The sequence below is a fragment of the Corylus avellana genome, chromosome 5 (genome assembly GCF_965113065.1).
Source record: "Corylus avellana chromosome 5, dhCorAvel1.hap1.2, whole genome shotgun sequence".
Classification (NCBI taxonomy): domain Eukaryota; kingdom Viridiplantae; phylum Streptophyta; class Magnoliopsida; order Fagales; family Betulaceae; genus Corylus; species Corylus avellana.
Window position 1 is genome coordinate 18,670,618 of NC_142494.1, and position 26,271 is coordinate 18,696,888.

At 36.2% G+C, this 26,271-nt stretch overlaps 1 protein-coding gene and 1 pseudogene across 1 annotated transcript; one reads left to right on the plus strand and one right to left on the minus strand.

The window, feature by feature from the left end:
- The first annotated feature begins 4,340 nt into the window (after window positions 1-4,340).
- LOC132181952 (WAT1-related protein At5g40240-like) lies at window positions 4,341-13,475 on the plus strand (annotated as a pseudogene).
- A 285-nt stretch (window positions 13,476-13,760) lies between these two features.
- On the minus strand, window positions 13,761-23,839 carry LOC132181114 (GPI-anchored adhesin-like protein). The gene is made up of 10 exons (XM_059594183.2): window positions 23,434-23,839; window positions 22,531-22,617; window positions 21,241-22,295; window positions 20,508-20,596; window positions 20,285-20,388; window positions 20,100-20,199; window positions 15,639-15,714; window positions 15,428-15,542; window positions 14,809-15,340; window positions 13,761-14,505 (listed from the first exon to the last, which is right to left on the minus strand). Exons 1-10 carry the CDS (start codon window positions 23,687-23,689, stop codon window positions 14,013-14,015), a joined length of 2,907 nt encoding a protein of 968 aa, XP_059450166.2. The 5' UTR covers window positions 23,690-23,839; the 3' UTR covers window positions 13,761-14,012.
- Between the last annotated feature and the right edge of the window lie 2,432 nt (window positions 23,840-26,271).

The following is a 26,271-nucleotide window of genomic DNA, read 5'->3' on the forward strand; positions in this document are numbered from 1 at the left end:
ACTACTTTATGGATAGTTGCATTTTGAAAAACGTCACTAAAATGCTGTGTTTTATGTTCAAACGTCACTATTCATAAATTAGTAATGTTTAAATAGTGTTACTATTAATGCTTTGAAAGGCGACGTTTCAATAGTTTACTATTCATGCATCACTATGCATGCGTGAATAGTGTTACTATTCAAATGGCGTCACTATTTATGCTTTGAAATGCAACATTTTCAATAGTATTATTATTCACGCATGAATTGCGACGTTTGAATAGTATTCCTATTCATGTGTAACTATTCACGTTTGAAAGGTGTCGTTTGAACAATGTATTACTATCCAAACAACACTAAGTAATTTTGAAAAAATTTGCACGCAAAATTTGTATTTATAACAACCACACACACTTAAAACTTCAAAATTTTGCCCTCTCTCACCCCCACACACACGTAAAAAATATATTTTTTTGAAAAAAAAAGAAAAAGAAAAATTAGAGGGGTGGCTACTAATCTTTAATATATAGACCAAGGTGTCCTGGTTTTCAATTTTTCTCTTTTTTTTTTTTTTTCTTTTACAAAGTTGAATATATATATATATATATATATATATATATATATATATATATATATATATATGCTTAAAAAATAGACTTTGACCCCTTTAAATGAGTAAATATGACGATAATATGTCTATATTATAATAAACAATATATATTGTTTGTAAAGCCTAGAGGACTTTGTTTTCTCATGTATTTATAATTTAAAATTTACAAACAACTATGATCTTATCCTGTTACAAATATTCAAAAAATACAATCAAAAGGTTAAGAGATAACAAACTGATCAGATTATGAGATAAGATTATCTCTGCAATCTCTAACTTGATTTCAAACTCAATCTGATTTGGTGATCGTCTATACATGAGAGAATAATTTCTATAGAAATTTGATACAAATCAAGTCTTTTGTGCTCTCCATTAAGAGGATGACACATCAGTATGAAACAACAAAAGTGAGTATTGTGAAAATACCAAATTTTTATCTTTCTCTTTTGATTTCTTTTTTATTTCATGGTTTTTTTGACTTTTTAATTTTCTGGATAATAGATAGATTATCAATCTTTAATTTTTATAAAAGTTATTCTCAATCTTTATATATATCTCTGTGTGTGTGTGATGGCAAATTATTGAATATTGAAAAGCATAATTATGCTCTACCTTTTAGCCAAGTTCTTAGTATTGGTTCCATTAATTACCTAGCTAACATTTTATATGTATCACCACGAATTAATTAACAGTTTTTATTGAGATGATATATGATTAAAATTTAAGTATGTCGATGGTGTCTAAGCTTCTTTATAGTAAAAGAACCAGCACTATCTTACGTAGAAATCAGTCAGAATGTGAATTTTCTTAACTCATAGATGTTAGAATATATGATATGATTCCATATTAAGTTTATATTCTTTATAGGATAATTATCTTATAGAATATATTGATTGTAATTATATTTGATGGCATGCATGGTAATTAAATCATTTTAATTTTACTCTACTTGTCTTTTTCTTCATCTACTCAATTCTCCTATAGATATGAGTAATTTGTAATGTAAATATCATCAAGGAATACAAGCATAATGTAGCCCTATCAGACTTTTTCCTAGTCGTAAACATAGGTGACTCATCTTTGACCTTGTTTGTTGGTCCATCTTATGATCTTATGTTGGCCCAATTATTTGTTTTATTGTTGGTCCTATTGTTGAGATAGACCTATTTTCAGCTCATAGTTGGATCTATGGGCCCATTGTTAGGCCTATTATGGCCATTATAGGCCTAATGTTTTTGGCCCATCATCAGCCACCATTATTATGATTTGAATATATTCACAAAAATAACTCAAATGAATACACATCGAATAAGGCCAAAATATTAGTGGTTAAGTGATTTAAAAATAATATAAATGAAGAAATTATGAGGAGACACTGCTCCATTAATATTGATAGGGCTTTGCTTATTTCCATATGTAATAGTAAAATTATTTCAAAATCAAACAATCACTACAAAAAAAACACAAAACAATGACTCTTGGAAGATGACGTTTTAAGCCCAAAAATCATCACTATTGATGTAGTGACATTTGGCAAAAGACTCTAAACATAGTAACTAAATTTAAATTTGGAGACGTTTGCGTAGTAAAAACGTCACTACAATGTGACATTTAGGGCCACACGACACCTTTTGGAAGGTGACACTTGAATAGTGTGCATCACCTTCCAGGAGGGGTGAGCCATCCCCAGCTCATGGGGGTGGCTAAGGCCACCACTCGTTGGCCACCTCTGGGGTGGCTCGTGGGCCACCTAGCCCAGATTTGCCCTAGGTGGCCTTTTGGGCCACCTGCACCTTACGGGTGTCCCGTGAGCCACCCTAGACGTGGTCGGCCCCCTTGAGGTGGTTGGTGGTGGCTCGTCGCCACACCCGGCCCATGGGGGTGGCTCGTTGGCCACCCCTTCCCCTCTAACCAGAAGCCATCCCTCTAATTTTCCTTCTTTTTTTTTTTTCTTCCAAAAAATATATTTTTTTATGTGTGTGTGGATGAGAGGGAAAATTTTGAAGTTTTTGAGTGTGTGTAGTTGTTATAAACACAAATTTTGCGTGCAAATTTTTTCAAAATTACTTAGTGTCGTTTGGATAGTAATATATTGTTCAAACGAAACCTTTCAAACATGAATAGTTACACATGAATAGGAATACTATTCAAACATCGCAATTCATGCGTAAATAGTAATAGTATTGAAAATGTCGCATTTCAAAGCAAAAATAGTGACGCTATTTGAATAGTAACACTATTCACGCATGAATAGTGATGCGTGAATAGTAAACTATTGAAACGTCGCCTTTCAAAGCGTTAATAGTAACACTATTCAAACATTACTACTTTATAAATAGTAACGTTTGATCAGAAAACGCAGCATTTTAGTGATGTTTTTCAAAATGCAACTATCCATAAAGTAGTGACGTTTATGGATAGCCCATAAAGTAGTAAAACGTCGTATCTGAAAGGACACCCCCTCGACGGCCACCTCTAGGGTTGCTCGTGGGCAAATCTGTGGGTGGCGCATGGCCACCCCTGAAAACCTCTAGGGGTGGCTTGTTGGCCACCCCTGAAAACCTCTAAGGGTGGCTTGTTGGCCACCCCCTCCCCCAAGGATGGTGGTCATATCGGCAGCCACCACTCTTTTGTTTTTTTCTTAAGAAAATTTATTTTTTTATGTGTGTGGATGAGAAAAGGAGAAATTTTGAAGTTTTTGGGTGTATGTGATTGTAATAAATGCAAATTTTGAGCGCCAATATTTTCAAAAACTACTTAGTGTCGTTTGAACAGTAACACACTGTTCAAACGACACATTTCAAATGTATATAGTGATGCGTGAATAGTAATACTATTCAAACATCGCATTTAACATGTGAATAGTGACACTATGCAAGCATCGCCTTTCTCATGCAAATTGCGTAGCTGTCAGTTTGTTTTGTTTTCTAAACTGACTTTATGTTGTTATTTTATTAGGGTTAGGGTTTTGAGAGTCTTTATTTCGTTATTTTATTAGGTTTAGGGTTTTGGGGGTATTTATGTCATATTTTATTAGGTTTAGGGTTTTAGGCTATAAATATATGCTTATAGCCTCCAAAGAAAACAGTTGTTGTTTATTATTGATTTTACTAAATAAGAATTAGTCATATGTGAGTTTTCATCCTATTTTTTCTTGAAATCATAGATAAAGTCTATATTTTGAAAATAATTCTTAGGTCATTGATAGACTCAAGATCAAGAATTAGTTATCTGCTACTTTATTGTTGTTCTTCGCTGCAACCCACCAAGTCACACTGCATCAGTTGGTATTAGAGCTCAGTTACTTTCCATGAATGGAGAGGAGCAACCGCTTTGCAGACATGAACGAGGTGCACGTGCGCACGGAGGCAACACATAGGGAGCAAACGGCAATCGTTCGGCCGAATGATTGTCGTCGCCAATCAAGACCGCGATTTGCGGAGGTGGAAGGCAAATCTAACGCTGAGTGGTGGCAATACAAGGAGGATCAACTCAGGGCTATGAGTGATCAAATTAAAGACCTCACTACCCAAGTATCCGACTGTTGTCGTCAAAATGGGAATGGATCTAGAAACCCGTTTACGGAGCGCCGAACGCAGGGATGTCAGCACCTTGCGCAAGCTCATGCCAATTAGCGGGTGAGTAGATTCAAACTCGATACACAGGAATTCCAAGGTTGCTTGCAACCCAAAGAGTTCATGGTGACAAAAAAAAATATAGAAAATTTCCACAAATAGAAGTACCTAGGAAGATGGCGGAGTTGGTGCCCAAGTGTCGTTCGGTGTCCCGATACATTAAACGTACATGCCGACCATTTCAAACTATATGCACCATGGGAGGCAAGGGGGCCAAGCTTATCATTGATGCAAGGGGTCATGAGAATATAGTCTCGGAGGAAGCAATTCGCAAGTTGGGGCTTGAGACCAAGAGACATCCTACTCCTTATCAATTGGAATGGCTCACAAAAGGAAACGAGGTAACGCTTTCTAAACGTTGTCTAGTGTCCTTTTCCATTGGAGCTAAATATAGAGATATTGTATAGCATGATGTGGTCGGCAAGGAGACGTGTCACCTGTTATTGGGCAAGCTGTGGCAAGATGATAAAGCTGCTATCCATGGTGAAACAAAGAACACGTACAGCTTCATGTTGGGTAAAACCAGATTGACGTTGCTACATAGCCCATGGGCGGAGCCAAAACCTTCACAATGAGATGGTCAATCCTTTGTAGCCAAGCAGGAGTTGACGGACACGGAAAGCGGCATCAAGGGAGTGGTACAGGGGCCAATAAAGGAGCTATTGAGAAGATTTGTCGACGTGGTCTGAGCAGAATTACCAAAAGCGGTACCATCTCCAAATTTAAATTTAGTCACTATGTTTAGAGTCTTTTGCCAAATGTCACTACATAAATAGTGATTTTTTTGGGCTCAAAACGTCATCTTCCAAGAGTTATTGTTTTGTGTTTTTTCGTGGTGATTGTTTGATTTTGAAATAATTTTACTATTACATATGGAAATAAGCGAAGCCCTATCAATATTAATGGAGCAGTGTCTCCTCATAATTTATCCATTTATATTAGTTTTTAAATGTATTAACCACTAATATTTTGGCCTTATTCGATGTGTATTCATTTGAGTTATTTTTGTGAATACATTCAAATCATAATAATGGTGGCGGCTGATGGACCAAAAACAATAGGCCGATAATGGCCATAATAGGCCAAACAATGGGCCCATAGAACCAACTATGAGCTGAAAATAGGTCTATCTCAACAATAGGACTGACAATAGAACAAATAATTGGAAATTGGGCCAACATAAGATCATAAGATGGACCAACAAACAAAGTCAAAAGATGAGTCACCTACGTTTACGAATAGGAAAAAGTCTGATAGGGCTACATTATGCTTGTATTCCTTGATGATATTTACATTACAAATTACTCATATTTATAGGAGGATTGAGTAGATGAAGAAAAAGACAAGTAGGGTAAAATTAAAATGATTTAATTACCAAGCATGCCATCAAATATAATTACAATCAATATATTCTATAAGATAATTATCCTATAAAGAATATAAACTTAATATGGAATCATATCATATATTCTAACATCTATGAGTTAAGAAAATTCACATTCTGATTGATTTCTACCTAAGATAGTGCTGGTTCTTTTACTATAAAAAGCTTAGACAGCATCGACGTACTTAAATTTTAATCATATATCATCTCCATAAAAACTGTTAATTAATTCAAGGTGATACATGTAAAATGTTAGCTAGGTAATTAATGGAACCAATACTAAGAAACTTGGCTAAAAGGTGGAGCATAATTATGCTTTTCAATATTCAATAATTGGCGAGGACACACACACACTTTTATAAAGACTTGAATAACTTTTATTAAGACTTAGCACAAATCAAGTAATTTGTACCTTACATTGAGAATATACATTAGCATGGAAAAACAAAATTAAGTGAGCATTGTGAAAACACCAAATCTATCTATTATCCACAAAATTAAAAATTCAAAAAAACCATGAAATAGAAAAGAAATCAAAAGAGAAAGATAAAGATTTGGTATTTTCACATTACTCACTTTTGTTGTTTCATACTATGCCATCCTCTTAATGAGAGCACAAAAGACTTGGTTTGTGTCAAATCTCTATTGAAATAATTGTCACTACTCTCTTGTATAGACGATAACCAAATCAGATTGAGTTTGAAATCAAGTTAGCGATTGCAAAAATAATCTTATCTCATAATCTCAGTTTGTTATCTCTTAATCTCAATCTAAGTTTGTTTTGATTGTATTTTTTGAATATTTGTAACAACAATATCTAAGGATAAGATCATAGTTGTTTGTAAATTTTAAACTTGGTTTTGTTTATAAATACATGAGAAAACAAAGTCCTCCAGGCTTTACAAATTAACAATATATATTGTTTATTATAATATAGACATATCATCGTCATATTTACTCAACTAAATGGGTCAAAGTATATATGAACGAGATGTCAAACCTACTTTTAACCAGATCAAGTCTATTTTTTAAGGATAAAAATAAATATATATTCAACTTTATTAAAAAAATAAAAAATAAAAATAACAGAAAAATTGAAAACCAGGAGGACACCTTGGTCTATATATTAAAGGTTACGTCAATACTGCTCCCACTGAATCTAGTCACAAGGCACTTGTGAATCACTTTTTCTGGAACGGCAGTTACACATGAAGCATCTCCATAATTTCATCATTTAAGTAGATGTGTGAATCCATTTTTTAGGTGAAATGGTGAAAATGGAAGAGCAGGAAGAGAGTGTGGGAGGAGAAAGAGGAAGGCTTATTAAGAGAGAAAAGTTTTATGAAGGGCTGAAACCATATATTTATTGCATATTCACTAATATTTGCTTTTGCAGGATACAACTTAATCTCCAAGATCTCTGGACGAAGGCATGAGTCGTTATGTGCTTGTTGTCTATGGACATGCTTTTGGAATTTTACCTTCTGCTCTTCTCGCATTTCTCTCTGAAAGGTTAATTAAACATTTCTTCTGTTTTTGTAATAGAAAAGTTATTTCATTACAACTTCTTGTGTTCCAAATAGAAAGAATAGTAATACACATTTTTATTCTAAAGAATTATCATTCTAGTCTACCAAATGTGCCCAAAATGTTATGTACTTTTTTTGGGTCATTGGACATATTGATCATCCAATCGAGATAGGTCAAGATCCTCTCAATTTTAAGTGAAATTGAGAGGAATGTTCAAATTATGTTTCACAAATCTAATGGTTTAAATATCATCATATGATGAACATGTTAGGTCTTTAAAATTTTTGAATGATGTGGCATCATATAAACGCTTAGATGTAACAAAATAAAATTTAGACTATATATGAAATGATTCATCTTCATTTTTACACTTTGAAACGTAAAATAACTTGAACAAATGCCATTTTGGTAAAAGAAAAAAGAAAAAGGAAAAAAGGAGTAAATTTACAATATTAATAAAGCATAAGTAAATTGTGGGTACGTACGTAGTAATTGGCTCAAGTACTAGTAATATTGTCTTTTATTGTTGATTCCGCCTACACTAAGGAAAATGGTATTATGGGACTAAGGAAGAAGGCTATATTGGTTGGAATAGGATCCTCTCCATTTTAATTGAAAATGAACCATTTTATATTTTATTTTTAATTTTGTAGATTAAAGTTTCATCTTATTAAAAAATGAAGATGAATCATTTCATAGTCTAAATTTTATTTTGTTAAATCTAAGGGTTTATATGGTGTCACGTCATTCAAAATTTTTAAATAACCTAACATGTTCACCATATGACAACATTTAACCATTAGATATGTGAAACATAATTTGAACATTCCTCTCAATTTCACTTAAAATTGAGAGAATCTTGACTTATCTCAATTCAGGTGATCAATATGTCCAATTAGAATAAAGTTCATTCCTTCATTTGGTGATAACTCTAGAATAACCAATAGGAATGAACTTTTATTGGAAACCGAAAAAAGGTCATGGGTGGTCAATCGACCACCCCAAGGAATGGTCGGCAACTCATGGGAATGAACTTTTTTTTTTTTAATTCATTTTTTGGTTTCCAAAATAAATTAAAGCTAAGATATATATATATATATATATATATTTTTCTTTTTTCTTTTTTCTTTTTTTGGCTGGGAAAATGCTATTCAAGTCAATGGGTGGTAAGTTACTTTCAAGTTTATGTGTCGAAGGAATGCACAGGATTAATTAAGTAGCCTTTCAAAGAGAAATGACAACAAGGACTCATGCCTTTGTCCAGAGATCTTCGAGAATAAGTTGTATCCTGCAAAGCAAATATTAGTGAATATGCAATAAATATATGGTTTCAGCTCTTCATACAACTTTTTGCTTCACCCAGAAAATGTGCAACTGCCGTTCCAGAAAAAGTGATTCACAAGTGCCTTGTGACTAGATTCAGTGGGAGCAGTATTGACGTAACCTTTAATATATAGACAAAGGTGTCCTGGTTTTCAATTTTTCTGTTAATTTTTTTTTTTCTTTTATAAAGTTGAATATATATATATACAGAGGCGGAGCCAGCCATTTTATATTGGGAGTGCCGCTAAAATTTTCTCCACCCTAAAAATTTGGTAATTCACACAATATATGCATCACAAAAAATATCTATAAAAGTTTATAAATATGTGCTCAAATTAATAAATTATAAATGTGACATGTGGACACTATATCAAAAAGACAGAAATACAAAAAAAAAAAAAAAAAATGTCTAGAACTGCACTTTACAAAGAGACTAGAGAGAGTTTGAGAGAGAGCATCTTAGAGATTTTTTTTTTTTTTTTTTTTTTTGGTGCGGGAGAAGGATTGCTGTGTCTTGGGTAATGGGTAAGTAAAATTGTAAAAAAAAAATTTTTTATTATTTTTTATTTTTTATTTTGAGGGTGCGGTGGGTTATAAAAAATAAAAAAATTAAAAAAAAATTAAAAAAGAAAATTAAATCCTTGGGGGTGTAGGGGTAACGTGGCTCCACCACTGTGTATATGTATTTTTATGCTTAAAAAATATATTTTGACCCCTTTAAATGAGTAAATATGACGATGATATATATATATATATATATATATATATATATATAAACAATATATATTGTTTGTAAAGCCTATATATATATAAACAATATATATTGTTTGTAAAGCCTAGAGGACTTTGTTTTCTCATGTATTTATAATTTAAAATTTACAAACAACTATGATCTTATCCTTAGATATTGCTGTACGTTACAAATATTCAAAAAATACAATCAAAACAAACTTAGATCGAGGTTAAGAGATAACAAACTGATCAGATTATGAGATAAGATTATCTCTGCAATTTCTAACTTGATTTCAAACTCAATCTGACTTGGTGATTGTCTATACATGAGAGAATAATTTCTATAGAGATTTGACACAAATCAAGTCTTTTGTGCTCTCCATTAAGAGGATGACACATCAGTATGAAACAACAAAAGTGAGTATTGTGAAAATACCAAACTTTTATCTTTCTCTTTTGATTTCTTTTTTATTTCATGGTTTTTTTGAATTTTTAATTTTGTCGAAAATAGATAGATTATCAATCTTTAATTTTTATAAAAGTTATTCTCAATCTTTATATATATCTGTGTGTGTGTGATGGCAAATTATTGAATATTGAAAAGAATAATTATGCTCCACCTTTTAGCCAAGTTCTTAGTATTGGTTCCATTAATTACCTAGCTAACATTTTATATGTATCACCTCGAATTAATTAACAGTTTTTATTGAGATGATATATGATTAAAATTTAAGTATGTCGATGGTGTCTAAGCTTCTTTATTGTAAAAGAACCAGCACTATCTTACGTAGAAATCAATCAGAATGTGAATTTTCTTAACTCATAGATGTTAGAATATATGATATGATTCCATATTAAGTTTATATTCTTTATAGGATAATTATCTTATAGAATATATTGATTGTAATTATATTTGATGGCATGCATGGTAATTAAATCATTTTAATTTTACCCTACTTTGTCTTTTTCTTCATCTACTCAATCCTCCTATAAATATGAGTAATTTGTAATGTAAATATCATCAAGGAATACAAGCATAATGTAGCCCTATCAGACTTTTTCCTAGTCGTAAACGTAGGTGACTCATCTTTTGACCTTGTTTGTTGGTCCATCATATGATCTTATGTTGGCCCAATTATTTGTTCTATTGTTGGTCCTATTGTTGAGATAGACCTATTTTCAGCTCATAGTTGGTTCTATGGGCCCATTGTTTGGCCTATTATGGCCATTATCAGCCTAATGTTTTTGGCCCATCATCAGCCACCACTATTATGATTTGAATGTATTCACAAAAATAACTCAAATGAATACACATCGAATAAGGCCAAACTATTAGTGGTTAAGAGATTTAAAAATAATATAAATGAAGAAATTATGAGGAGACACTGCTCCATTAATATTGATAGGGCTTTGCTTATTTCCATATGTAATAGTAAAATTATTTCAAAATCAAACAATCACTATCAAAAAAAAACACAAAACAATGACTCTCGAAAGATGACGTTTTAAGCCCAAAAAACATAACTATTGATGTAGTGACATTTGGCAAAAGGCTCTAAACATAGTGACTAAATTTAAATTTGCAGACGTTTGCATAGTAAAAACGTCACTACAATGTGACATTTAGGGCCACACGACACCTTTTGGAAGGTGACACTTGAATAGTGCGCATCACCTTCCAGGAGGGGTGAGCCATCCCCAGCTCATGGGGGTGGCTAAGGCCACCACTCGTTGGCCACCTCTGGGGTGGCTCGCGGGCCACCTGGCCCAGATCTGCCCTGGGTGGCCTTTTGGGCCACTTGCACCTTACGGGTGAATCTAGTCATCATTTAAGTAGATGCGTGAAGCCATTTTTGGGGTGAAACGGTGAAAATGGAAGAGCAGGAAGAGAGTGTGGGAGGAGAAAGAGGAAGGCTTATTAAGAGAGAGAAGTTATATGAAGAGGTGAAACCATATGTTTATTGCATATTCTCTAATATTTGCTTTGCAGGATACAACATAGTCTCCAAGGTGTCTCTAGACAAAGGCATGAGTCGTTATGTGCTTGTTGCCTATGGATGTGCTTTTGGAACTATACCAACTGCTCTTCTCGCATTTCTGTTGGAAAGGTTAATTAATTAACCCTTCTCATCTTTTCCTCTTCTGTTTTGGTTCTTTTTCTTTTACACCATTCACTGCATGTGGCTTTTGCCTTTAATTCCATGCCTTCAACTCATATGTTGCAAAGGTTGTCTCTAAAGATACATCTCATAAACTTGGAGGTCTAAAAGCAGGTAACTCAAACCCATTGACTAGCAGGGAACCAAGACTTGCGTTTAATTGGCTGCACATCATTCTTGAGAATAGTTATTCTCTTAAAATGAAGAATCACTATGCCTCTAAAGAATGAAAAGAATAATTATTTCTCCAAGAAATTAATAGCATTTTTTTCCAAAAAAAAAAAAAAAATCATTTCCATGGGTTGCCGACCATTCCTTGGAGAGGTCGATAGGCAACCCATGGGAATGAACCTTTTTTTTGGGTTTCCAAAAATTTTTTTTTAAAAAAAAAAAAAAGAAAAAAATGGGCAATTCATTTTTATAGCTATGGTATTTTAATTTGGAAATTTGATTCAATTCCGTTAGCAAATTAATTTGGTTATTCATGTGTTGTCACCAAACGAATGAATTAATATGAATGGTCATTCAGTTACAGTTTTTTTCTTTTGTTTTTTTGAGATGTTCACACAAGGAAAGAGAAAATAAGAAAGGCGATTCAAACTAGTAACTCCCGCTTAATGAGTCGTGATTCTCAACCGATTGAGCTACCACTTTGAAACAATTACAACTTATTGTGTTCCTAGTAATACTCATTTCTATTCTAAAGAATCTACTAAACATGCTCTAGACGTTAAGTACTTATTTTTTTGGTTCATTGGAGGCCGTCTGTTTGACATATTGATTACCCAACCGAGATAGACACGGATTCAATAAAGGGCTCCCTCATTCTTCTCGTTTCATGCCTTTCACTCTCGGCATTCTACATATTACAGGTGATTTAATATTCAGAAAATAGCTAGACTTTACTTCATTGCATATAACACTAGAATTTGTTTCATTATGAGAAATTCTCTAGATTTGGCTTTAGATCTAGGAACTATGATTGAAAAGTTAATTAGAATATCCATATGGCCATGTCATTTTTTAGTTTTTAGGTTTCTACTTAATTTGGTGTTATTCAGGACTTGGGCATATAACCCAAAGGATAGGCTGAAAACTCTATTCACCACTCTCCATACAAACATAAGGGTTGTAAAATTCAACAAATTCACATAAGATGAATTTTAGTTCTTCAATTGAGTGGCCGGAATAAATTTTAGTAAAGAGGTATCTTCTAACTTAAGCTTAATTGTGCCTACGGCCCATATGGATAACACACACATGTTCTTTTTTTTTAAGCTAGGTCAAAGACCCTTGATGAGAATTTTACCTTATTTATTCTACAAATAATTTCTTATTTAGAATAAATTACCGAACACATGTAATTGTGTTGAATTTAAATCACACTAAATATCATGTGGCATATAGGCCACATTTTATTGAAAAATGTTTTAAATAGGACACATATATACTGTTGCAAACGACTACAATCAAGATGTATCCAGGCTTCCAGCACCAATAACTCTCACATCATTGACGTGCTTATCGAGTGCTCTTCTCTCCACTATCATGACAATAATTTTGGATCGTAAAGCTTCATCATGAAAATTGTCATGGAACATCGCCCTTCTTGCACTAATCTATAGTGTGAGCTTATGAATTCCACCCAATTTTTTATTTTTTTTTTATTTTTTATTTTTTTTTATTTTTTTTTTCTATTTATACTGATTCATGAAACCCTAATTTTATGATTTCCTACAGGGAGTTATGATATTTGGAATTACAACTTATCTTCAAACGTTGGCAATAAGAAAAAAAGGACCAGTTTTCATGACAGCGTTTAGAGTCTTTAGACCATTGTCCACAGTAGTTGTAGCCATTATGGGAGTCCTAATTTTAGGCAATGCTTTATACTTGGGAAGGTAAATGTTGATTACTTTTTTTCTAGCGAAAATGAGAAATTTAGATATTCAGAATTAATATTTCTTATATTTTTCTGCTTTCCTTCCAGTGTTATTGGGTCTACAATGATATTTCTTGGTTTGTACGCAACTCTATGGGGAAAGAAAAAAGAGAAGCAGGATAAGCCATCAGAGCAAGCCGTGTCAGAGCAAAGTAGTATTCAAATCAAACAAGAAAAGTAATATTGCTTGTGTTCCAGACAATACAATTACTTAATTTAATTAATTTGTGTAAAAGCAATATATTGTTTTCAATACAAAAGTCGGGAGTGACCAAGGCCACCCCCAAATATACCGGGGGTAGTTGCACCACCCCCAGGTGCTGCAGCAGGTGGCCAGCCACCCACTCTTTTCTAAGCATCTGCCTCTGCTTGGTTGTTTCTTGTTCACTTCAGCAAAAGGGACCAAATATTGTAGTAAAATGAAAGGAGGAACTGATACTAGCAAATCAACTATACAGAAGAGATCTCAATAATGAAATCGTATTATTCCACAGCCATTTCTTTTTTTCTATTTGTTTTTAATTGGACTCAAGCAGTTCTTAGCACTGGTGTTTCTTCAGCATCTCAGTATTCTTGTACAGGCCAAATCCCTGATTTATCAAAACATGTGAAAGGAGAGGAAAATTACAACAAAATTACATTTCCAACTTCTCAGCAGCCAATCACTGCGAAAAAAAAAAAATTATTGGGGAGCGACAAAGAGAGAGGGAGAGAGAGATCATGTCTTGAACCTCTGGGTGAGTTTCTCGACTCCATCCCTACAATCTCCGGCAACTCTCTTTGCCCCTTCCCCGAGGGCCAAGCTAAATTGTGCAGTGCTTTGCTGCAACTCTTGTGCTGATCTACTTGCCTTTGAAATGGCGGCATGTCGTACTTCTTCAGCTTGTTTTCCAGCCCTGGTGGTCCATTCTCTCAAATTTGATACTAATAAGGCTATCCTCTGGATAATCTTATCAATTATATCTCTGGATTTCCCTCTTAAATCCACTGCCATTGCCTTGAGCTTGTCCATCAGGTTCTCGGCCCTGCTAACAGTCCCTTCAACTGAGAATTGCTTCCCAGCATTGAGCCACGAAACTCCAGCAGTGGTTTCTTCCTGAAGGTCAGCGTCAACAACTACTTTGATGCCCTGCCTCTCCCAGCGATATCTAGCATCCTCCAGGACTTTTGCTTGTTCTCTTGCTCTTTTTGCCTCCTCCTCAGCCCAAGCCCTGGACGACAAAAATTACAAATTCATAAAGAAGCTAAACAAATTGATAATGCCTTACCACCCACCCATGGTTTGAAGGCCCAGACACAAAAGATATATTTACAGAGGTTGGTGCTGCATTAAAGACTTCAAATTATGTTGATCATCATATTAAGTTAATCCATGGAACATATACTCCCGAGACATGATTATAGACATCAAATATTTGCCAAACCTACACCAAATTATTTTTCTCAATATGACATCAATATCAGAATGCTACAAAACATAATTGGCTCCTAGAAATAGAATTTTACTCGCTTACCTGGCCATAGACAAGGCTTTCCGCTCAACCTCTAGCTCATATTGTAAGCGAGCAATCTCCTGATTTTCATTTTCTGCCTCTTTCCGAAGTTGGCTGGTCCTTTCCTTTTCATACGATATCTCTGCCTTGCTACTCATTAGGCTCTGCAACTGCTCCTCCACGTCCCGCCTTAACCGTGAGAGAATTTCCATTTCTGATTCAACAGCAGCACGTTCCTTCATTAATGCAATGTTATCTTCCTCTCTCTCAGATCTTAACCTTTCCAATTCGCGTTTTGCCTCTTCGGCCATTTTCTCCACAGCATCAATCTTTTCCCTCTCTAGGGAAAGCTCCTTTTCAAAACTGGCATTGATATCTTTCTCAACTTCAGCTACTAAAGCACTATGAGCAGCAACAGCATTTTCAGCCATTGATTCCGCTTCAATCCGTGCTAGCTCCTCACTTACAATGTCAGAAGCCTCACCGGTTGCAAGGGCAATAGCAGCCTGGGCTTTTGTGACTGGTTTATCAGGCTGGAAGAGTCTTGTGTAACCTATCCCCAAAAAAAGAAATAAGATATTGATTATCAAGCTAAAGATAATTTTTTTTACAAAAGCAGTTACAAGGGACAAGAACTTACCAAATGCAAGAGCTATGATTCCCTGTTCTCCAGCCAATATGTCAGCTACAAGTGCAGGACATGCATCTGGGTGTATCCTATCAGTGTCAATGAAACCAGCAATTCGGTACAGCATCTGTCGATATATAAAAAATAAGACAAATGTATTAACTACTACTAGCACCAGAGTAGCTAAAATAATAATATTAACCGAAATGTCAAATATAGCAACCTTTCTGTCAGCTTCCGGCAGCTGTCTTTTTTCTAAGGCCATCTTCCAGCTGATAAGATCTTGACGTGATAGAGGGCTGCAGTAAAGAAAATAGAAGAAAAAGGAGGTTAATATATAATAATTCAAGCATTATCTTACCCACAAATCTGACACCAACCATATGCATCTAAGTTATCAAACATTATGCCTAAGGAATACTATGGAAAATGGTTTACAAAAACTGCAAGAAAATAAAATCCCTCTTATTTAGGATCATCAAAATTACTTTTATTTATGTTGAATACTTTTTGCAAGTGAAGTGTAATGCATACTCCTGCTGAGGGCACATCACATTCCCCTCAGTCCTCTCTCTCTTTCTCTCCCTCTCTCCCCTCAGCGGCATGTGAGAGCACGTCATGCTCTTCTCTGTGTTGGTGTGTTCGCTTTTTTTTGGTCTTTATGCTTACCTGGGTCTTGCTTGGTTGCATGTGCGTCATGGGTTGAAGGCGTAGATGATGTCAGAAGAGCTTGACGAGCGGGTCTTGTTACATTGCATCTGTTAGCTGAATGTAGAATCCATGGGAGATTTTTCTTCATAGAAGCGAAATCATTTGAGTTCATCATCGAGCCAGGGTGAACTCCTTCAAGCTTAGAATAGTGGAAAGGGAGAAGGGTTATCTCCAGTCCATCATTCTAGGGAGAGAGCATTTTGTTGCTTTCTATGGTGGCTGCAGTTGCTGGAGTAGAAAACAGTGTGGGTTTTGTCCGTAAATTCAGAGATTCACAGAAGGCATTCTTGGATCAGCACTGCAGTAATCACCATGTGAGCTACATGTCCATTGAATTCATTAGTGGTGGGGCGGAGGAAATTTGTTATAATTCCCCAAGGCAAGAAGAAACGGGGTTGGTGTGGGTTCGTGGAGGTGTTGCAGTTTTTTCTGTCTTCATTCATTCCGGTGAAATGCACACCTCCGTCCATCGGGAACCTCATCAGAGTCTCACCTGATTACCGTGAATCGATTATCACTCAAGTTGTAGCCGAGCAGGGTGGCATGTCCACTTCTAGCGGCAGAGAGCCGGAGGGGCTTTTGTGCGATGCCGCTGCCACTCCTAAAGCCCGATTAATGCCAAAACAGGACTTTTTTTTAAAAAAAAAAAAAAAATGAAAGTACATAAACCAAACTAGTACAAGGAAAGGAAAAAAGCACATCTAAGAAAAAATAACTGGAAAAGGAGGATCTTTTCCACTGAAAATAGGAACGGAAGGGGTAAGGGGAGATATATGGGAATGCAGCCAAAAGGAGGTTTGATTGCAGCCCATTGTGCCGCATAGTGGGTGCAGAAGTTTGCACCTTTGTTAACTCTCCTAGCTTCCCAAGAGGAAGATGCTGAGATAGAGTCGAGAATATCGGAGATAATGGTAGAAATCCTCCAATCTTGAGATAAGCAGGGTTGTTGAAGAGCCAAAATAGCTGCCAAGGCTTCTCCAAAATTTGGAAGACAAGGGGAGATGATTTGAGAAATCATCCAGATGATATGGCCCACTTGATTTCAGCAAACAGTTGCTTGCGCTGAGAAGGAATCCTGAATGGCAGTATCAAAATTTATTTTGTACCAATACCGAGGAGGGAGAAGCCATTTTTCAACAAGGGGTGGATCTGTTGTTGCCCGGCATCAAAATGCTCAACAGTAACTTTATTGATATGCCAAGAGATTCTACAAGCATCAAAGGACACACCATCATGATCAGCTTTGTTTCTATGAAACCATAAGAGGTCACACGCTACCGCAGCAAAAATTTTCAAATTTGTGATGATCTGCCTGGGGTATACCAAGCGAGAGACCCAAGGAAATAATCAATTGAATCCAGTCCACCACATTGGAAAAGTTAAGGGAAGGATGATGGGAGCACTGTATTTTACTTCGTGGCAGCAACAAAAAGCCAAAAGAGCACCTTTCCAGTACTCCTCAAGGCATTCAGAAGATGGCAAAGATTCTTGTCTACGTTAGCGTGGACATTAAAGGAAAGTGCCATGTCACTTGGGCAAGAAAACATATACATGTAGCTTTTGTGTGGGTACCACGCATAAAGAATCTTCATAAGCCCCCAGTGCAGGCTGGGCCTTTAGGAATAGAACGTGAGAGTAATGTGATGGTTTGAGCCCAATTAAATACAGAGGCCCAGTGCAGGGTGGGCCAGTGGGAATTGAATGCGAGAGTAATGGTGGTGGTTTGGGTTCAGCTAAAAACGTAGGCCCATGTCATTTAAGAATTACTTGCCCTATTGATACTGTCAGAGCATCGGGGCCTACTTTAGAATCCTTCAGCCAATTTAAGCCCTCTTGCTTTCAATGGGCAACTATCAATAATTTATTTCTCCACTGGGCTTCAATTATGTGTCACCCAAAGGTCGGAACTGCTGTGGGTTTAAGCCTGCAGTTGCTAACAGACTCGTCGCCTGAGTTGCAAATCCCGGGTCAACTTTCGTTTTCAGGCAAGTGGTCCATTCAGACCATTTGTGGATCGATGAGCTTCTTCGTTGCATAGAATGAGCTCTCCCCAGAGGTAGAATCGCAGTTGAAATCTGAAGCAACATTGGTGATAGGTCCTCTCCTTAGGCGATAGAATCCAATGTTTGTTGCATCCGGTGCAGCTCCTCCCTCTCTTGCAGTTCAGATTTAATGTTGCTCCCGGAAAACCACCATAGGATTTCTCCCTTTGCTTACTTCTTCTAGCAGGGACCCCAGTGAAGTTGAGAGGAGTAAAAGCTCAATATTACCAGAGGACCCAATTAGGGAGGCGTTTATCTTTCTGTGGGAATTGGATTAGCAGACACCGAGCACTCCAGCCCAGTTTTTGAGGTTCCCTCGTCTCGCAAAAAGAGTGCCTTGTGTGCTACTCCCAAGTTTTTCCGCGCCAATTCCTCTACCTCTAGTGTGCAACATCTTGAGAGCTCAGATTTGGTCAAGAGGCGCATATATAGGCTAGAAAAAGTCTTGGGGGTTTCATATGAAGGCTTTGAATATGAGGTTTCAGATTTATTCTCTGCAATTGAATCTAGTCAGAAAGTTAGAGAGCCAATCAATATAGCTAGAAGACTGGAACGTCTTGAAAGGAACTTTCATTGGGATGGAATAGGTGGTGCGCCAACGTTGCATCTAGTGAACTGGAAGACTATTTGCTCCTCAATTCCTAGTAGAGGGTTGGGAGTCAAAAATCTCATGTTGTTCAATAAAGCGTTACTTGGTAAATGGTTGTGGAGATTCGCACGAGAGAATTCTCTATGGAGACAAGTAATTGCTGAGAAGAATAGAATCTAGAGAGGGAGTTGGTGCTCAGAAGAAACGGGAGGGCCCTACAGGGTGTGCCTTCAGAAGAATATTCCAACTAGATGGGGGAATTTCTCCAACATTGTCTCCTTCAAGGTTGGGGATAGAGCTCGCACTCGTTTTTAGCATGATGTTTGGTGCAGAGAGGCAGTTCTCAAGTCTTCATTCCTATAACTTTATTCTATAGCTCACAACAAAGAGGCCTTGGTGTTGGATTACTTGGACTCCTTCGGCACATATTTCCATTGGAATTCGAGTTTCATCAAAGCAATCCACAATTGGGAGCTGGAGTCTTTGGTATCTTTCTCTAACCTGTTATATGCCTTGAAAACCCATCCAAGGGAGGTGGATAGAATGTTGTGGACTCCAGCAAGCAATCAAGGCTTTAAAGTGAAGAGCTACTATAACACTTCACTGGCTGGAGAGACTAGTCAGTTCCCCTGGAAAAGTGTTTGCAATGTTAAGGTCCCGCCCCTCACACACAACCACCCCCCCCCCCCCCCAATCATATCACATTCTTCAATTGGGCAAAATCCTCCCAATTGATACTCTTAGAAGGCAGGGTCTTACTCTTGTAAATTGATGCTACATGTGTAAAAAGAATATGGAGACCATAAATTATCTCATCATCCACTGTGAGTACACTAGTCATTTTTGGCACCTGATTCTCAACTTGTTCAGAGTTTCCTGGGTTATGCCTAGCAATATATTAGAGTTGCTACATTGTTGGAAGACTCAAGGATGAGGGCACCCCAAAGAGGCTATGTAGAAAGTTATTCTTGTGTTCTTAATGTGGAGCATTTGGAGAGAAAGAAATCAATGCTTCTTTGAATACTGCAGGTCCAATGTACTCTGTTTAAAATCCTCTTTTTTGATATCCCTTCTAGATTGCCATGTAGTCTATGTGCCTAATTTCTCCACTTTTGAGTATCTTAGATCTTGTAAAATTTTTAGATTTCAGACACCTTTAGGGTGGTAGTATCTCTTGTATACTTTTTCGTGTTGAGGGCTTTGCCTTTTCCTTTAATAAATTATTATTATTCATCAAAAAATTACTCTTATTTTAATTCCACCAGCAGATGGTAGTATTCAAACAAAACAATAATAGAGAAAAACAAGGACAGTTTATATTGCATGGTAATCGTGTAAGCACCTTTTTGGAGAGAAGTAGAATGGACTCTGGTCTTCATCTAAAGAAGAAAGCATATCCTGTCTTGAAAGCTTGCTTGCGATAAGTCCAGCTTCTGCCAAGCCTGCAATATCCAAACCAATTGCAAATTATGAAGAACAAAAGAACACTTAACACTCTGGAAGGAGGAGTTCTACAAGTATTCTCACCTTGAATGGATGCAAAATCAGGGTCATCGGGTGTGATATCATCAAATGCAACTTCAGAAACACTCTCTATATACATTGCAGGATATACTTTTGATATCGTGTTCCTACAAGTAAAGAAAAAGTATTCCTTTTACAATTTTAGACAAAGTATGCATTAACATTGCCAGTGAGATGCAAATTTCCCACTATCTACATACCACAGTAATAAGAGAGACATATGTACCTCGAAAGCGCACTGCTTGCAGACACTAACCAGCGAGCATATTCACGACGTGTACATAGGTCACTAGGTTGAACATCAGCCTCAATGACCTGAAAAGCATTCAGATATTAAAACTTTTTATGGCAGGCGTTCTTATACCCTTATACCTGTGAAGCTTACATTACATATCCTGAGGACAACATGACAACTTCAGTGAAAGATTTTCAATTCAACCATTGGCCGACAGAAGTAAGGTCCAAATTGAAGCCATTGCATCTGGCTAAATACTTAAGTCTAATCCTCCAGGCTCTTTCATTTCAAAGTACATAAAAATTATAAGGAATACTAAAGTTAAGGGGAAAAAAGGATTAAATTCTGATTCTTCTTTAAATTAAACAAAGTTTTTCAAAGAGGAAGACACTCCCTCTACCACAAATGCATTTATAAAGGATTCTGATAAACCATTAGAGACAAGAAAAATAAAGGTAAGGCAAGAATATGAATGAATAAAGAGAACAACATATAAATCTCTCCTAATGATTATATCCTCATTAACCAGATGAATTTGGGAAATGCACTTTCCTCTACTGTTACTTTCGTTTAATAAACTTTCTTGCACTCTAGTAAAATAAGAACAGGGACCAAAATCCAAAAATAATTAAGAATAGATACGAACTTTCGCAATGCGTAATAGCCCCATTAATACTTAGTAATAATGTGATCATATTCACAATAAATGCGGGCAAATGAGTACCTTTAAAACCTGTAGTGCAGCCAGTGCCTGACCCTGAACCTGATCAACAACTGCAGGAACCAAAACCTTCCCAGGAAGCACCTGTAGAGCTGCAGAAACTACTGATGGAGCAGGTATACCAGCAGAGGAGAAGGAAGTCTCAGGATTTGGTAATTCTGATCTTCTATTCATCTGATTATGTGGATCTGCATCTTTTTCATTTGCAAATGGATAGGCTGATGCTGACAGAGAAATTCCAGATGACCCACTGTCACTATAGTTATGAACTTCCAGGGATGAGCTATTCTTCTCAGCTGAGACCTGTGGTGTGTTGCTCAGGTCAAGATTTTCTTGGGTTGAAGGCGGGACTACAGTCTCGATATTGTTTTTGGGCAAATATTGATTTTCTAAAGTTGCATTGACATCAACATTCAGAGTCACGGGCTCATTGATTAAGTGGGCAACAGTACTAGAAGAAGAATTTAATGAAAGATCAAAATTTTGATGTCCGCCAGAGCCATGCACTTCATACTGGGGGTCTGTGTTGAACTCTAATGGATTACCATCAGAGCCTAAGAAAGTGGTTGGTTTGGCATTGACCAGGTTCTCTGTAAGTTCAGAACTTAATTCTGCCATACCCACAGAAGAGTTGTCAACATCTTTAAAGCCAGAGGCAACAAAAGAATCGCCAACATTCTCAGATTCAGGCAAATTAAGTGACAATGAGCCTGTCTCAAGGGAAATTGACTTGTTATCAAAAGTTGATTCGCGCTGCAAATCTTCTTGAATAGAAGCATTGTTAAAGGCATCAGTACCATTAGATGTGTAATCAACATCTTGTACTGATGAGGTCAGGCCACCAGAATCATCACCAACTCTACTTTCACTGGGAGTTTCATCAGATTCTGGAGATGAAGAAGAATCTTTATATGTACCTGTCCTGCCTTCCAAACTACTATCTTCTAGCTTCACATTGCCAGCTGCAATTTCATCTTCTTTAACACTGTCATTTTGGTCATCAGAGGCCAATGACACTTCCTGCTGAGTAGTCAAGGGCTCCATCTGTTCGCTTGGCCCTACGTAGAGCCGAACATGAATTCACAGATACAGAAAAGACTAGTGAGATGGCAGACACGAGTCATATAAATTTGTTCTAACAGACACAGGACCTAGAAAACATTCAAATGTAAGAAAAGAATATTCAAAACCTGGATTGACATATAACCAAAAATAATATAAAAGGAGTACATGTGGGACAAAATATAGCCAGCAATGTGACTAAAGACTACAATAGAGAAAATGACAACTTACTCAAATTGTTTCTTTTGCTCAAAGACAATGCTGCAAATGCAAGCCCTGTGACAAGAATGACTCCAGCTACTCCTGCTCCCACAAACCCTGAAAGCAAACTACTTTAAAAATGTTAATTAGCCAATAAAAAGATACCGAAGAGCTCCAATAGCAGCAATCATGAAAAAACCAAGAATTCAATTGCCCATGTATTCAATTTCTTAGAATTTCTTATGTGTCCTTTTTTTTCTCAATTGGGTCTTTCTCTTATATGCTTTTTTCATGTTACATGAATTGCGCCCCTTTGAGCTTCTTTGAGAGAATGAATTACTTGTTTAAAAAAAAAAAAAAAAAAATGGGTTTTGTGGACTTAGAACTCGTTTGAGATTACATTAAGGAGCTTAAAAAATGCTTTTAGTACATAAAAAGATGTCAGGCAAAAATGGATCCATTTGGTAAAAAAATTTAAAAAGCACTTATTCGACTTTTTAACTCTTAAAAAATCCTATGACTGCGTTTTGAGAAAAGCTGGAAATTGAGGCTTTTTCTAAATGCTCTTTACAAAACCTCTATTTCCCAACGTAATAAACAGACTCTTAATCAGTAAAAGGAAAATAATTTATTTCAATAGCAACAATTATCATGTTAGTCAAAATATTCTCATTCATCCTAAACCCCACGCCTCCTACATTCTCTACTTGACCAAATGCTGTGTTTAGTAGCTCAGAAATTACAGGAAAATAATAAAAATTAAAACTCTCAAACTTTTCATTAGTTGGAATCTTAAAAAAAAAAAAAAAAAAAAAAAAGCAAAATCCACAAGTCAACTGTGCCTGTAAAAACAACCTGAATTACATTTGCACAGTTCCTCATATTTCTGAGCAGCCAACAGAGATGAGAAAATATATCCAGAACTATCATTACCTTCAAACCATTTCTTCCTCTGCGACTCGAGAGAATCTTCCCCACCAGAAGACTCGGACCATCCGGAGAACCCATCAGCAGTTGAATCCGACCCATTCCCTTTTCTGGCTTCGCCATGAGCTACACAATGCACCCGAACCCGACGATCCAGTCTCCTCAAGCGCGTCCGCCCGAGAATTGCAGGGGATTTCCGGCAATTGAGAACCAGTCGGAGCTGGAGAGAACTTGGGGACCAGGTGGCAGTCGTAGAAGCCATTGGAAAATCGCAGCTTTAAACGAAGGAGTCAGTTTGAGATAGGAATTTTGAACAAGGGCCCGAAGGAGATAGAATCGCTGAGAGAGGTGAATTGTAGGAATTGGGAGGTGGAATTCCTAGGGTTCTTGTTTGTTTTCTACTGAGGAGTGGTATACTACTATGCTTACCCACGCAAAAAATAGTAGTGTGATTTTGTCACCGTGCCTGTAAACTTCTGACCTTAATTTCAAAATAACTCTTTGAAATTTAATTAAAAATATATCCCATATATATATATATATATATATATATATATATATATATCCAAAAGCCCTTTCAATAGACATTTTAGTACAAGGGAAATCCATAAAATAATGACATTAATTTATAAATAAATATATTTAAAATATCACCAATGATTCCATAAAATAAATTTTCACATTTAGATGGGTTAAGAATGGCTTATGACTTCCTGTTATTTTTTTAGCTAAAATAAATATAATTGTTGAACGGTGAGAAAATTATATATTTACCACAAATTAACACTCTATTAATGAAGACCATTTTAAATTATTATATTTGTAACACTTCTTCCTTACAAATTATCAATTTTGTACCACCTTCAAATTAATTAACTAATAATTAGCCTAGAGTGTTATTGCTAATACCTTAAACATAAAATAAGCAGCAAAATTTCGTTTTTTTTCTTTTTCTTTTTTTTTTGGTAAAATTACTAAGACTAGTTGCCACAACCGGAGCATCTACTAAGTAACCATCAACATAATACCATAATCATTACATAATATTCATTATCATCATAATTTAAGTCATGACTTAGAAAACTACATTACACACGTGTGTGCAGAAGCTTAGCAATTTTTGCCATCTGCATATACGAATTGCATATAGCGGTTAGCGGTTAGTGTAATTCATAATCGCTCATATGAACAGCCCTAAATACAAGTAAGTCAACAACTAAGTAAGGCATCGTTTGGTAACCAGGTTGGTGCCCAGCCATTGTTCACGCATCTGACCGGCCGTACATGTTGACCAGCAAAGTTGAATTTTCAACTTCAAAATTGACGCGGATTGACCATCTTGCCCTCTTCCAATTTGTTCTTTCTCTGGTCACTTTTTTTTCTGGTCTAGTCCACAGTGAGAAACTCCCCCTGCAAGTGCACTCCATCATCCTTCGCCATGGTCGAATCAGACCTACCAGTACCGTAAACCCTCAAACCTACGCCTGCAGAATCGTCCTTCTCTTCTCACGAATCCACCCAGCTATCACTATTGACCGATTCCCTCACAATTCTCCCTCTTTTAAACAAAGTATCATCCTTCTCTTCTCACGAATCCACCCAGCTAGCACTATTGCTTAATTCCCTCACGATTCTCCCTCTTCTCAACAAAGAATCTCTACAAAGACTTTCACTTCCATCTGCTCCTCCCGAGGAAAACAGAGCCACCCTATGCATAGAGATAGAGCCATGAAAATAGCTTTACAGCAGGTTCCAGTTTGGCGACATGTACCTTACAGAGGGACCTGGCCATCTCACACTCCATAAATTAGAGTCTTCACCGCACAAAAAACCAGCACCCATCCACATCCGAACACATATGTTCTGCTAGTGTAGCCAGACGTGGGAATCAGTGGGCAAGACCTCCAGCCACGGGTCCACGCACAAGAGCACGATCGAAGGTTCATTTCAAATTTCTTTCACTCTGTTTGAAATTTTGCTACTTGTTAAACCCTGGATTGATAACTCTATTTCCATAGGGATTTCTGGTTATTTTCTTGGCTCGTTCATATGCATTTTTGGGTTCTTGCAATTGACTTCTGATTCTAGAATTGTATTTGGATAAGGAGTTCCATTGGGTGCTTGTAACTTACCAGTTTCACTAATGGAGAATTTAAGGTTTTATTACTGATGTGTGTGCATTTTATGGTTTGAAAGCCATATACTTATTAAACTATGTAACTGACTAATTTCGCAATGAGCTGCATTAATCCAATTCAAACTTTGCTAAAAATTAAGGGCCTCATACAGGGAGGAAAGAAAGAAATCATAAATGTATAACATTGCAAAAGAATGGCATAAGAGAGAGAAACAGAGATGAATACACTTGATAATTAAGTAAAAAATTTATATGCCTCAATGAAACAAGATTGGAAACAATGGTCTGAAAGAAAATAAACAATAAGAAGGAAGAATATGCCTCTTTTAGTGTTATGTGTTTAACTACCCCATATGGCAAGCTAAAGCCAATTACTACCATGCTATAATGCTCATCTCACTTGACTCTAATTGGTTAAAGAAGCACATGCCTTGTGGAACATAATACAGTTTTGTTATGATATAAAATACATTAATCTGCTCTATGTGCACATCAAATGAATTCATTTACTTTTTATACCATCTTCTGGAACCAACCTTTTCTTTCATTACTTACTCTTCTTACTCTTATCCCATTGCCTAAAAGATTATTGACAGTGCAGGGAAAAGGAGAGCAGAGACCCCATTGCCTACAAAATTTTCTACTCTGTTTTTCTTTTAGTTAAACAAAATTGATAATAGCCCCAGTGCTAATTAAATTCTGGCTAC

Excerpts from the sequence above, each read along its gene's own strand:
- LOC132181114 (XM_059594183.2), bottom strand. The coding sequence starts at position 23,689 with ATGGCTTCTACGACTGCCACCTGGTCCCCAAGTTCTCTCCAGCTCCGA. Across the intron at positions 20,597-21,240 it reads CTGCACTACAGGTTTTAAAG|GTCATTGAGGCTGATGTTCA; the intron begins GTACTCATTTGC and ends AATGCTTTTCAG. Across the intron at positions 15,543-15,638 it reads TGCCGGAAGCTGACAGAAAG|ATGCTGTACCGAATTGCTGG; the intron begins GTTGCTATATTT and ends ATATATCGACAG.